The following is a 15,115-nucleotide window of genomic DNA, read 5'->3' as shown; positions in this document are numbered from 1 at the left end:
CGCCCACCACTAGATTTAGAATCCCAAATGACAAAGGGCGTCTGCTATCTGTCTCTCTTTCCACAGACACTGATGTGATAAGTGTTACCAGCATTTTCCGTTCTAATTAGAAAGGACTTTTTTGTTCAGGCTCTTTTCTTTCCCTTCGCCACTCTCCATTACGTCCTCTCTACCATTCCAGTGGTCTTTGCCTGGAAATTTGTGCTTCTTTCCATTTCACATTATCAAACAAGAAAAACTAAGGGAATGATCTCATCAAAACTGAAAACAAGTCTTCTTGCAGGATTCAGGCAGGATCCTCAATGCAATTTGCTTTTGTTTATCCTGGGGCAGAATGCGTTGCTACCTTCCTGTTTATAAACTCATAAAAACCTTGCCAAAAAATCAGTGTTAAATTGTGTTTGACCGCCTTGCTGAAAGTTCTGTGGCTTCGGACGCCAAGGCGGTTAAATTCTGTTAGCAAGACTGTTTCCATAAAGACGTTATCATGGTAAAATGTTCCAAACTGTTTCATGGAAGTAAACCTTATCTCTGCAAGTCACTGGCTTTGGGGGGAGTGTTTTAACTCCTACGTGAGCTGGCTGGGTGCTTTCTGAATCCGACTGCCACCAAATAAATTCTTTCAACGTTACAAATATGTGATTTTTTTTTAATAAAAGAGAAAAGTATTATGTGCAGCTCTCTCAGGAACAGTTTCCAGGAACTGAAAAAAACGCACAGAATCAAAGATTTATTGAATTAATGGTGTTCCTGGAACAAATTCAGCAAATATTCAATGTTATTTTTGCTTTGCAACAGTGGCTTTTCTAAGGGAAATTGGATGTGGGTTGTTGCTTTTTGTGTGAGCTGTGACAATTGATGGTATGTGAAGATCTGTTTGTTGGCATTAACACAGCAGACCACAGTAACTCACAGTTGGGTTGGTTACCAAACTACCATCACCAGTTGCCAATATCTAACAGCTGGCCCTGATTTCTGTACAAAAGCTAAAGGCTTGATCCAAGTGTTCACCAAAGCTCTCCACTGACCTCCAATGCCAAATCCCATAGTTTGATCCACTCGGGTTCAAACCTGATCTTGGTTGCTGTCTGTGTGGAGTTTGCGTGTCCTTCCTGTGAGTGCATTGGTTTCCTCTGGGTGTATTCACCGACCTCCAATGGTGAATCCATAGTTTTTAAACATGTAGTCCTTCTTGTCAATTCTCTCCGTATCTCTGGAACGTTCTCCATCTCTGCAGGACTCTCCCAGTCCTGGCTTCTTGCTGAGCTCCTCTTTGAACGCTCCCATCACTGGCAGCCCCACATTCAGTTGCTCAGACCGTAATCTCTAAAACACCCTTCCTAAAGACCTCAGCCGCTCTCTTCTCCTTAAAACCTCCCTTTGACCAAGCTCCTAATTTTCTCATGTAACATGCAGCACAGTGTCAAATATTTTTTGAGAGTTCTCATTGTCGTGCCTTTAAACATCTTAATATGTTAGATGCGCTTCAATAAAAGACTCTTGCCACTTATAATCCCAATTAATAGTGGCACAGTGGGGCAGCTGGTGAAGCTACTGCCTTGCAATGGCAGAGTCTTGGGTTGAAACTGAACTTGGGTGCTGTCTGTATGGAGTTTGCACGTTCTCCCTGTGACTGCATTGGTTTCCGCTGGGTGCTCCAGTTTCCACCTACATGCCAAAGATCATGTGGGTGTGCAGGTTCATTGCAAATTGTGCTTGGTGTGTAGGGAGTGGGTGATAAAGTGCGATAACATGGAACTAGTGTGAATGGGTGATTGCTGGTCAGCGTAGTCTTGGTGGGCCGAAGGGCCTGTCTCCACGGTACATCTTTTAATCAATTCAATTAATCGATCAATCAATCAAATAATCAATGACTTCCCTCTGATTTACAGGATGGGATACTGCTTGGAGCTGTGGGAGCCTATGACTGGACAGGTACTGTCTTAAAGCAAACCAGTTATGGCCGTGTGATCCCTCCCAAGGAAGCCTATGAGAAGGAGTTTCCGGAGGAACTGAAGAACCACGGGGCCTATCTTGGTAAGTATACATCATGTCTGTGGAAGGGTCCCAACCTGAAGTGTCACCTATCCGTGTTCTCCAGGGATGCTGCCTGACCCACTGAGTTACTCCAGCACTTTGTGTCTTAACGTGTGTCTACAGTCATGTTGCAGCTCGTCAGAGAGAACATTCTGTAAAGGCCATTAGGTCCATCTGAAACACTAATGTGATGTTTTGAGTCATAGAGTCAGGGAGTCTTATAGTGTGGAACACAAGCCTTTGGGCACAACTTGCCCACGCCAACCAATATGCCCCATCTACACCAGTCCTACCTGCCCGCACTTGGTCCATAACCCTTTAAACCTATCCTATCCATGTACCTGTCCAAATGTCTCTTAAACATCATAGATAGTACCTGCCTCAACTACCTCCTCCGACAGCTAGTTCCAAATACTCACCAACCTTTGAGTAAAAAAAATTACACACCTCAGCTTCCCATTAAATCTTTCCCCCTATAACTTTAAACCTATGTCCTCTTGTTCTCGATTCCCCAACTCTGGGCAAAGACTGTGACTTACCCGAGCTATTCCTCTCATGATTTTGTACACCACTACAAGATCACCCCTCATCCCCCTGCGCTCCATGGAATAAAGTCCTAGCCCACTCAACCTCTCCCTATAGGCTATAGGCACAGGCCTATAATTAGAGTTATTAAATTGAACAGTGATGCCAAAGCACAGTACAATAATAAACGTCTCTGTTTCTGAGCAGCAATCGGCCCTGCTGAAAAGGGGATTTTGTAAAGTTAGTTATCGGACACGTTTTCGATGTTTGCTTTTTACCGACATCTTCAGTTGCACAGTCACAAACACAGTTTAATATGCTCAACAAAATAAATAAGTTGCAGGAGCACCCAACGCTTCAATATCTGCAGTCTCTTGTGTCTCCTCTTGATGTAATATTTAATGTCAGACTTGGCGTAGATGGATGGAGGGAGAGTTTGGTGCAATAGATTTGAGGGGGTGAATGGAATCATTAGCAGGCTCAAAATATTTCTCAGAACTGTCAGTGTCAGGAGCTGGAGGTTGGGATTTAAGCTTTTGAATGCAATTCTCAATCCCAGCCCTGGTGGCTCTGTAATTCACTGTTGACATATCCCAAAGGGTCAGAGTGTGTGGATGGTAATCTGCCCTATTGCTGCCATTTGGCTCCTGTCCACGAATGCTGGTCTACCCTGAGCAATTAAGCTCACTTCTTCAGGTCCAGGCACCAAACGTGCTCTCGTTACTCCAAAGTTGGCTTTTGTTCTCCAAATTTATTTTATTTCTACAAGAAAATTGCTTGTTAATTAGAAAATTGTTAACTGTCTACTAAAGAATCAATGTTCCCAAAACCTCAAGAGGATTGGTGAATTTGAAACATAAATTCACAAGTTTTAATTCAATCCTTGATTGAAAACATGTGGCAGTTGTGTTGCAATAAATGCAGCATTGGAAGATCCCACAAATAAAGGGGACATATTAGGGTATAAATAGTGTAGACAGTCAGAACCTTTTTCCCCAGCGTGGAAATGTCAAAGACTAGAGGGTAGAGCTTTAATGTGAGAGGGGCAAAGACTAGAGGGTAGAGCTTTAAATTGAGAGGGGCAAAGTCAAAGACTAGAGGGTAGAGCTTTAACGTGAGATGGGCAAAGTCAAAGACTAGAGGGTAGAGCTTTAACGTGCGAGGGGCAAAGTCAAAGACTAGAGGGTAGAGCCTTAAAATGAGAGGGGCAGTCAAAGACTAGAGGGTAGAGCCTTAAAGTGAGAGGGGCAGTCAAAGACTAGAGGGTAGAGCTTTAACGTGAGAGAGGCAAAGTCAAAGACTAGAGGGTAGAGCTTTAACGTGAGATGGGCAAAGTCAAAGACTAGAGGGTAGAGCTTTAATGTGAGATGGGCAAAGACTAGAGGGTAGAGCTTTAACGTGAGAGGGGCAAAGTCAAAGACTAGAAGGTAGAGCTTTAATGTGAGAGGGGCAGTCAATGACTAGAGGGTAGAGCTTTAATGTGAGAGGGGCAAAGTTTAGAGATGTGCAGGGCATTTGTTTTACACAGAGGGCGGTGAGGGCCTGTGACACACAGCCGGGGGTGGTGGAGGAATTAAATTGGATAGTGGCATTTAAGAGGCTTGTAGATAGGCACATGGATATGCAGGAATGGATCACGTGCGAGCAGAGATTAGTTTAACTTGGCATCATATTCAGCAGGGACATTGCGGGCCGAAGGGCCTGTTCCTGTGCTGTACAGTCCCGTGTTCTATAACGATGAGTGTGAGGCGTTGGTTGTAGAGAGAGTCCTGAGGTAGAACATCTGCCCTTCTCCAAGTGGTGCCTGATGATCTGCTCCATGCCGTGAGGGCAGACGGGGTCTGGTATCAAGCACTCTGCGACCGCACGGGTTGTTAGTTTAGATGTCCGGAGTGGGGACAACACATCCGAGTCAAAGGGTGGTTTACAAACTGGAAAATGCTGGAGATGTCCTGAACTAAGCATTGGTGACCCTCGGACTATCCTTGATCGGACTTTGCTGGCTTTACCTTGCACTAAATGTTATTTTTTTATCGTGTATCTGTACACTCTGAGCGAATGGCTTCATTGTAATCATGTATTGTCTTTCCGCTGACTGGAGAGCGCACAACAAAGGCTTTTCACTGTACCTCGGCACATAAACTCCACTGTAAATGCTCAGCATGTCAGGCAGCATCCGTGCAGAAAGGGAGGCTGATTAGAGGCAGGTGTTGCATGAAGAGGGATGGGTGAGCTGGCTGGGGCCTTCCACAGTAGGATGAGAGGTTAAGCTGAAGCGTGTCAATGGGTTCGACAATGTGGATGCTGAGAGGAGGCTTCTCCACAGGACTCTTCCCAGAAAGAACCAGGAGATCCAGGTTCAAAACACAGTGTTCTCCTTTAAGCTGAAACGCCTCTCAGACAGTTGTGAATCCTTGGAATCGCTCTCCGCTGAGAGGCCAAGATAGACAGATTTGTGGTTTACTGGGAAGTCAAGGCTTCTGACGATTGGCAAAGAATGTGGAGCGGAGGCCAAGATTAAATCAATGATGATCTCATGGGCTCAGCAGCCAAATGGCCCACCTCTCCTCCTACATCTGTGGTGTAAATGTTTTGCCTCGATGGCTTTTCCTCAGGATTCGAGCGCCCACAAAACCCCATCACTCTGTGTTTGGTTTTGCAGGTTACACCGTTACCTCAGTGATGCCGAGGTCAGGTCGGAGGTGGTACGTGTCAGGCGCTCCCAGGTTCAACCACACCGGAAAGGTCATTGTATTCACGATGAGGAATAACGGGAACGTCACGATTCAACAGTCGCTGAAGGGCCAGCAGGTTAGTGGGGTCGCCAAGCTCGCGAAACGAGTGCTGAACCATCCTAAGCATTACTGTCCCAGTGCCTTTCTGCACACATGCAGGACAGCTATGCCTTGCACGCATGCCAGTGCATTCCCCATCCTCTCCCACATCTGTCACGTGCAGTCTGTCACAGTTTTATTTTAGTTTAGAGATAAACCGGCCCTTCGGCCCACCGAATCCACGTCGACCAGCGATCCCCGCACACTAACACTATCCTACACACACTAGGGACAATTTAGTTATACCAAGCCAATTAGCCTACAAACCCGTACGTCTTTGGAGTGTGGGAGGATACCGGAGCACCCGAAGAAAACCCACGCGGGTCACAGGGAGAACGTACAAACTCCGTACAGACAGCACCCGTAGTCAGGATTGAACCCGGGTTTCTGGCGCTGTAGGGCAGCAACTCTACCGCTGCGCCACCCTCTTCCCCGCACCCACCCTACCACTCCAGCCCACCTGTCCTGAGACCCTGTGCTTTGCCCCACTCTCATTAAGGCGGCACGTTGGCGCAGCGGTAGAGTTGCTGCCTTACAGTGGCAGAGACCTGGGTTCGATCCTGACTACAGGTGCTGTCTGTGCAGAGTTTCCCGACTGCATGGGATTTCTCGGGGAGCTCCGGTTTCCTTCTACATTCCAAAGACGTGCAGGTTGGTAGGTCAATTGGCTTTGTAAATTGTCCCCAGTGTGTAGGGTAGTGCCAGTGTATGGGGTGATTGCTGTTTGGTGCGGACTCAGTGGGCCAAAGGGCCTGCTTTCACGCTGTAATTCTAAACTGAACTAAACTAAACTCAACATGCCTGTACTCAGTGCTTTTACCCCATTTCCTAATCCAGTTTTCCATCCACTCTCACCGTGACACCCACCCGTACCTGTGCACTGGGTGGTTGGTATCTGTGGCCTTGTTAGAGACGCACAGTGGAAACAGCTACCTCCGCCCACAGAGCCCACGCTGACCAGTAATCCCTGTACACTAGCACTATCCCACACACTAGGGACGATTTATAATTTTACCAAAGTCAATGAACCTACAAACCTGCATGTCCTTGGAGTGTGGGACGAAACCGGAGCACCCGGAGAAAACCCACTAAGGCACAGGGAGAGTGCAGAGACAACACCAGTAGTCATAATTGAACCCAGGTCTCTGGAGCTATAAGGCAGCAACTCTACCGATGTCTGGTGCAGAATCCTCCTCCTCCCCCTGCTCCTTGTCCTGTACCACAAGGCCTCTGCCACGATGCCTCGGCCTGCATTGGCAGGACATGTATCTGTAACATTGAATAGTAACTTTTAAATGGCCAGTAAAGCACCTTCCTCCGTTTTCTTTCAGATTGGATCCTATTTTGGGAGTGAGATAGCTCCAGTGGACGTGAATGGCGATGGAGTGACAGACATTTTATTGGTCGGTGCCCCCATGTATTTCAGCGATGGCAAAGAGAAGGGCAAAATCTACATCTATTCCCTCCACAAGGTAATTGCTCGAACGCTGTTTTAGAATTACCACAACTTCACGGGCTCAGCTTCCCTCTCTGCCACCTCCCCACTGCTATTCCGATATAGGTAAGGCGAGGCCGGCGCGGTGGCGCAGCGGTAGAGTTGCTGCCTTACAGCACCAGAGACTCGGGCTCGATCCTGACTGCGCTTGCTGTCTGTACGTTGTTTGTACGTTCTCCCTGGGCTCCGGTTTCCTCCCACACTCCACAGATGCACATCCTTGTAGGTCAATTGGCCTTGGTAACATTGTAAATTGTCCCTAGTGTGTCAGATAGTGCTAGTGTACATGGTGATAACTGGTTGGCACGGACTTGGTGGACCGAATGTGTCTGCGCTGTTTCTCTGAAGCCTAAAGGGGAGTCCGGATCACACTATGCTGTGGCAGTCTTCAGCTGCCCAATGGCCCAGCAGTTTTGCTGCCACCTGCACAGGTACGGTGGGCCTTCGGTACAATGAAAATCTTGTTTTTACAAGCATCACAGGCTCATAGACTTACACCACACACAAATATTAAATTATACAAACATTCTACAAGACAGTGAAAAGAAAAAGACTTTGCAAAAAAAACAAACAGGACCTTAGTGCACAAGTACACAGTTAGAAAACAAGTCCATGGTAATGTAGATGATAGACTGTAGTGTAATGTTCCCGAATAAGGGTTCGGTTAAAAAGACACAAAGTGTCTGAAGAAGGACAGTCTGAAGAAGTCACTTATCCAATGTTCTCCAGAGATGCTGCCAGACCCGCTGAGTTACTCCAGCACTTTGTGTCTGCAGTTCCTTGTTTCTAGGATTAGGATTATGCAGATCGGTTTGAAATCCTGGTAATTATAGAGAAGTAACTGTTCCTGAACCTGGTGGTGTGGGACGTCAGCTTTCTGTACGTCTTGCCGCATCTAGATGCTTTCAGTGGTGGAGAGTGTTGTGCCTGTGATGGACTGGGCTGAGTCCACCACTCGCTGGGCCTCTTGCGTTTTGTGTGTTGGAATGGCCGTACCAGGCAATGATTGCAACCAGTCAGGATAAAGAGGCTGTTTTTGATATTAATAACTTAACAGGGTCACTCCGTGTACATTGACATTTGGGGTGTCACGGTGGCGCAGCAGTAAAGTTGCTGCCTTACAGCGCCAGAGAACTGGGATTGATTCTGACTACTGGTGATTGTATGTGTTATTGCATTTTTATTGATTTTTCTTATTGGTCTTATTGTTGAACTGCGGGTAATTTTTCATTTCACTACACATTTATGTGTATGTGACAAATAAATTGACTATTGACTATTGGTGCTGTCTGTAAGGATGCTGTATGTATGGAATTCAGTCTTGCCAATATTGCCCATGGGCAGCAGAGGCAGACTTAGTTTAGTTTTGAGATACAGAGTGGAGACCGGCCCTTCGGCCCACCATATCCGTGCTGACCAACGATCCCCTCACACTAGCACGATCCTACACACTGGAGACCATTTACAATTTTTACCGAAGCCGAATTAACCTACAAACATGTATGTGTTTGGAGTGTGGGAAGAAACCGGAGCACCCGGAAAAGACCTACGCGGTCACGGGGTCAATGTACAAACTCCGTACAGGCAGCACCCATAGTCAGGATCGAACCCGAATCTCTGGCACTGTAAGGCAGCAACTCTACTGCTGCGCCACCGTGCCGCCCCAATTCTCTCCCAAGAGCAAGAGATTGAGTGTTAAGGGCCTGTCGCACTTAGGCGATTTTTGTAGGCGACTGCCGGCGACTGTCAAAGTCGTAGCAGATCGCCGACATTTTCTTTTACCCTACGACAATGGCCATGACAATGCCGAGTCAGGTCGAGACAAGTTACTTTTTTTGTGAAACTAGCACCTGGCTAAGAGATTACACCCTCTTCGGAAACATCGTGAAATTCCCACGCTTATCAATGCTTCTCCGGCGTCCTAATTTTCGCTGAAATCACTGACAAGTCTGTAATTACTTGAGAGTTTTGAAATATAACATCTTGCCCGGGTTACTTGAAAACCAAGCTTCACGGTAACAAGGCATAAACTGGATTGACTTCCAGTTTTCTAATAGCAGTATTAAGAAATTTAATTTTAAACGTGGTTAAATGGATTTTTGTGCGAGCGTGGGCATTCTATGAAAATGTACGGGAGATGCATATCTGGTTTCTGGGTTGCATATCTGGGTTGGGAGCCTACTTTAAATGTAATCGCTGATGGCCATAAACATCGCGAAATTCCCACGCTTACCTGATCGTCAAACTGTCGCCTCCAATCTACCTGTCAAACGTCCTGACGGTAAATAAATTGGTTAAACACAAGTATTTTATGGTATCTTCAAATGACTTTACTTAATTTAATATTACGTGCTTCTAAATGCATCTGTGACAACCTAGCAAACCTGGGGACAGCGTGCGACAGACAGCGCCCGCAATAAGCTACGATACCTGGCGACAAGCCAGCTGTTGCCGAGAAATTTCAATCCGGTTCATTTCTCCACTACGATTCTTTGAAGACTCCTCACGATCATGCCCGCGACACGCCAGTGAACTGTTGGCAACAGCCTAGTCGCCGGCAGTCGCCTTAAAATCGCCTAAGTGGAACAGGCCCTTTATCCAGCAGAATAGCAAGCGACAGGATTCAGTCTCTCAGGATCTAAACCTGGCTTCATTCAGCCTGTGAATCCCACTGTACCTGTGGGGTCGTGTATTGCTATTGGCTTTCTGCGTAACCTTACATGTCGTTTTCAGTGCAAGATTCTGCTGTAACATTCAGAACCTCCTGGTTTGTTTTACAGAGAGTTTTCATTTTCAGTAGTTTTCTGGAAATTACTGACACTTCCCAAAATTCCCGCTTTGGCTCCGCCATCGCTGCCGTTCGCGACCTCAACCACGACTCGTTCAACGACGTGGTGGTGGGAGCGCCACTGGAAGATGACCATCGTGGGGCTATCTACGTGTTTCACGGATTTGACAAGACCATCCTGAAGAGCTACAAGCAGGTACGAGATCCAGTGTTATCCAGAAGAGTGCCACCTCCAGCCCCCACACACGCTGGAGGTTCCACTCCCATCGGAAGAGGTCTCTCTCTGGGACTCTTCCCGTGGCTGCAAGCTTGTTTAACAAAGCATCAGACACAGTGACTTCACCTAAACAAGGCGCCTCTTGCATGCGGCTCCGTGGACTATTTCTGTACACTTGCTAATCGAGGATGTGCTTGGGTATGGAAATACTCCACTGTATTTAAGAAAATAACTTGGTTCATAAGGTATTTATTTCACAAAATGCTGGAGTAACTCAGCAGGTCAGGCAGCATCTCAGGAGAGAAGGAATGGGTGACGTTTCGGGTCGAGACCCTTCTTCAGACTGATGTCAGGGGGGCGGGACAAAGGAAGGAAGGAGACAGGAAGATAGAGGGAGAACTGGGAAGGGGGAGGGGAAGAGAGGGACAGAGGAACAATCTAAAGTTGGAGAAGTCGATGTTCATACCACTGGGCTGCAAGCTGCCCAGGCGAAATATGAGGTGCTGTTCCTCCAATTTCCGGTGGGCCTCACTATGGCACTGGAGGAGGCCCATGACAGAAAGGTCAGACTGGGAATGGGAGGGGGAGTTGAAGTGCTCAGCCACCGGGAGATCAGTTTGGCCAACGCGGACCGAGCGCAGGTGTTGAGCGAAGCGATCGCCGAGCCTGCGCTTGTTTTCGCCGATGTAAATAAGTTGACATCTAGAGCAGCGGATGCAATAGATGAGGTTGGAGGAGGTGCAGGTGAACCTCTGTCTCACCTGGAAAGACTGTTTGGGTCCTTGGATGGAGTTGAGGGGGGAGGTAAAGGGACAGGTGTTGCATCTCGTGCGGTTGCAGGGGAAAGTGCCCGGGGTTGGGGTGGTTTGGTCATAAGTTCATAAGTTCATAATTAGGCCATTTGGCCCATCAAGTCTACTCTGCCATTCAATCGTGGCTGATCTATCTCTCCCTCCTAACCCCGTTCTCCTGCCTTCTCCCCATAACCTGACACCCGTACTAATCAGGAATCTATCGATCTCTGCCTTAAAAGTATCCATTGACTTGGTCACCTCAGCCTTCTGTGGCAAAGAATTCCACAGATTCACCACAGATTAACTGTGCGTTTGCACACGTGACAATAAAAGCATCATTGAACCACTATCCCCCACCATCATTTCCCAACATTACCAATGCTTTGGTTCGGTGTGTTGTTATTGTCATGTGTACGGAGATAAAGTAAAAATGTTTGTTTGTCTTCTCTCCATTCAAATCATCGTACAAATGAGTACAATCACGCCCGACAAAAGTACAACAGGTAATGAAACGAAAAAAATGCCAGTGCAGAATATAGTGTTACAGAATTATTGCATTACAGATACAGAAAAAAGGTGCAAGGTCTGCAATGAGGTAGGTTGGAAGATGGGAACTACACCTTAGTTTATGGGAGGACCGTTCAGTAGTCTGATAACAGCAGGGAAGAATGTTATATAAGTTTAAATCTTACATTAAGTTGCATTTAGAAAGCAACTAAGCTCCTCGCTGGAGTATAACCGGATAAGAAGCATTGATGCCAAGATCAGAGAGGAGGTCATAGGATAGGTGCTGAAATCATGGTAATAGAAAGGTACAACATGGAAACAGGCCCTTTGACCCACCGAGTGCATGCTGACAAACATCCATCCATTTACATTTATCCTACACAAATCTAATCCAACTTTATTTTCTCCATATTGCTATCCATTCCTCCTAGATTCAATAGACAATAGACAATAGACAATAGACAATAGGTGCAGGAGTAGGCCATTCAGCCCTTTGAGCCATTCAATGTGATCATGGCTGATCACTCTCAATCAGTACCCCGTTCCTGCCTTCTCCCCATACCCCCTCACTCCGCTATTCTTAAGAGCTCTATCCAGCTCTCTCTTGAAAGCATCCAACGAACTGGCCTCCACTGCTTTGTGAGGCAGAGAATTCCACACCTTCACCACTCTCTGACTGAAAAAGTTCTTCCTCATCTCCGTTCTAAATGGCCTACCCCTTATTCTTAAACTGTGGCCCCTTGTTCTGGACTCCCCCAACATTGGGAACATGTTTCCTGCCTCTAATGTGTCCAATCCCCTAATTATCTTATATGTTTCAATAAGATCCCCCCTCATCTTTCTAAATTCCAGTGTATACAAGCCTAATTGCTCCAGCCTTTCAACATACGACAGTCCTGCCATTCCGGGAATTAACCTAGTGAACCTACGCTGCACGCCCTCAATAGCAAGAATATCCTTCCTCAAATTTGGAGACCAAAACTGCACACAGTACTCCAGGTGCGGTCTCATCAGGGCCCGGTACAACTGTAGAAGGACCTCTTTGCTCCTATACTCAACTCCTCTTGTTATGAAGGCCAACATTCCATTGGCTTTCTTCACTGCCTGCTGTACCTGCATGCTTCCTTTCAGTGACTGATGCACTAGGACACCCAGATCTCGTTGAACATCCCCTCTTCCTAACTTGACACCATTCAGATAATAATCTGCCTTTCTATTCTTACTTCCAAAGTGAATAACCTCACACTTATCTACATTAAACTGCATCTGCCATGTATCCGCCCACTCACACAACCTGTCCAAGTCACCCTGCAGCCTTATTGCATCTTCCTCACAATTCACACTACCCCCCAGCTTAGTATCATCTGCAAATTTGCTAATGGTACTTTTAATCCCTTCATCTAAGTCATTAATGTATATCGTAAATAGCTGGGGTCCCAGCACCAAACCTTGCGGTACCCCACTGGTCACTGCCTGCCATTCCGAAAGGGACCCATTTATCCCCACTCTTTGCTTTCTGTCTGTCAACCAATTTTCTATCCATGTCAGTACCCTACCCCCAATACCATGTGCTTTAATTTTGCCCACTAATCTCCTATGTGGGACCTTGTCGAAGGCTTTCTGAAAGTCGAGGTACACCACATCCACTGACTCTCCCCTGTCAATTTTCCTAGTTACATCCTCAAAAAATTCCAGTAGATTTGTCAAGCATGATTTCCCCTTCGTAAATCCATGCTGACTCGGAATGATCCTGTTACTGCTATCCAAATGCTCAGCAATTTCGTCTTTTATAATTGACTCCAGCATCTTCCCCAACACGGATGTCAGACTAACTGGTCTATATTTACCCGTTTTCTCTCTCCCTCCTTTCTTAAAAAGTGGGATAACATTTGCTATCCTCCAATCCACAGGAACTGATCCTGAATCTATAGAACATTGAAAAATGATCTCCAATGCTTCCACTATTTCTAGAGCCACCTCCTTAAGTACCCTGGGATGCAGACCATCAGGCCCTGGGGATTTATCAGCCTTCAGTCCCATCAGTCTACCCAAAACCATTTCCTGCCTAATGTGGATTTCCTTCAGTTCCTCCATCACCCTAGGTTCTCCGGCCCCTAGAACATTTGGGAGATTGTGTGTATCTTCCTCAGTGAAGACAGATCCAAAGTAACGGTTTAACTCGTCTGCCATTTCTTTGTTCCCCATAATAAATTCCCCTGCTTCTGTCTTCAAGGGACCCACATTTGCCTTGACTATTTTTTTCCTCTTCACGTACCTAAAAAAACTTTTGCTATCCTCCTCTATATTATTGGCTAGTTTACCCTCGTACCTCATCTTTTCTCCCCGTATTGCCTTTTTAGTTAACTTTTGTTGCTCTTTAAAAGAGTCCCAATCCTCTTTCCTCCCACTCTTCTTTGCTATGTTATACTTCCTCTCCTTAATTTCAACCACTCACCTGCACACAGGTGGGCAATTTACAGCGACCAATTAACCTAACAATCAATGTATCTTTCAGATGTGGGGGGAAACCAGAGCCCCCAGCGAAACACGGAGATGGTGGCATGGATTCAGTGGGTCAAAGGGCCTGTTGCTATTTTGCGTCTCTAAACTAATCTAAATTTGAGACTCTCTCAGTTGTTTACTACTTAATCTTTTATTACTCAATTCCAAACAAACTTAATTCAACAAACATGATGAACCCAGACATAATTTTACAGCAACTAAGAATGTTATGGTCTTTTCAGGGAATGATGGGAGATGGATCATGTGCAGGCAGAGGAGATTAGTTTAACTCGGCATCATGTTCAGCATGGACATTGTGGGCTGAAGGGCCTGATGTACTGATCTCACTATGTTCTCACTGAATGAAATGGCTGGTGAATGAAGAGGTGAATGAATGACGTTGATGGGCCTGTTGGTGGTTAATCACTTCTGCCAGTAATTATAAGGTTGTGAGGTTACTTGAGTGAAAACAAATGTTCTTAATAACTTAAATAAACAGAATAATTTAAGTCAAACTGAATTCCGCAGCTTTCTGTGTTAGTTCTACATGCTTTTCTCGTTGATTCACCCTTCAACCTCCTGCTTGTTAAAGCAGGGTTGCTGGCATAGCTCATGGCACCTCAGATGCCAGCTGTGTTTGAGCTCTATTATTATTTGTACTCGGGCTAACACCATAAATACGAGACTTCCTAGGTTAGCAAACGGTGAGCCAAAGTGAACCTCGTTCAAAAGCAATATCCTGCAGATGTCGGGAATCTGAAACAAAGCCAGGGGATGCTGGCACCACTGTAGTTCACATGCCACCCGGAGAAAGGGAGACAGAGTTGACATTTTAGGTCAAAACTGCTCTGGTGAAAGGTTATCGACCTGAAGCATCAACTGTTTACCTCCCCACAGATTCTGCCTGACTTACTGAGTATTTCTAGCATTATCTGCTTTAGATTTTGATCCCTAGAGTGGAGATGTCGAGGACTAAAGGGCGTAGATTGAAGGTTTGCATGAGATGTATGGGGCAGGTTCTATGCACGGAGATTGGTGGGTGCGTGGATTGCACTGCCAGAGGTGGTGGTGGAGGCAGACATAATAGTGCCGTTTAAGAGGCTTTTGAGTAGGCACATGGGTATGCAGGGAATGGATCACGAGCAGACAGAGGAGATTAGCTTATTTTGGCATCATGATTGGCACGGCCATTGTGGGCCGAAGGGCCTGTTCCTGTGCTCCACCGTTCTCTGATCTCTGATTTTACACCCTGTTGCTGCCACTTCCCATGTTGGCTCCCTCCAGACATGCCACACTTTAAAGTTACCCTCACGATGGTGAGAATCCCGTCTGATTCCCGCCTTCCTGATCCAGTGGCGTTAGAGCCAGCACAGTGTCTATCATCCTAATGGTGGACATGGCCAAGTATGGCCATGA

At 46.3% G+C, this 15,115-nt stretch overlaps 1 protein-coding gene across 1 annotated transcript in view; it reads left to right on the top strand.

Moving 5' to 3' along the window:
• Positions 1-15,115, top strand: part of LOC144609069 (integrin alpha-11-like) — a 159,898-nt gene that overhangs the window by 94,564 nt on the left and 50,219 nt on the right. The window contains exons 11-14 of the mRNA XM_078427415.1: positions 1,893-2,037; positions 5,225-5,373; positions 6,728-6,868; positions 9,672-9,875. Of these exons, the coding sequence (XP_078283541.1) occupies positions 1,893-2,037; positions 5,225-5,373; positions 6,728-6,868; positions 9,672-9,875 (639 nt within the window). The remainder of the gene's footprint in view (positions 1-1,892; positions 2,038-5,224; positions 5,374-6,727; positions 6,869-9,671; positions 9,876-15,115) is intronic.

The sequence above is a fragment of the Rhinoraja longicauda genome, chromosome 33 (assembly GCF_053455715.1).
Source record: "Rhinoraja longicauda isolate Sanriku21f chromosome 33, sRhiLon1.1, whole genome shotgun sequence".
In the NCBI taxonomy this organism is placed as follows: domain Eukaryota; kingdom Metazoa; phylum Chordata; class Chondrichthyes; order Rajiformes; family Arhynchobatidae; genus Rhinoraja; species Rhinoraja longicauda.
This window is presented reverse-complemented; position numbering and strand designations above follow the sequence as displayed.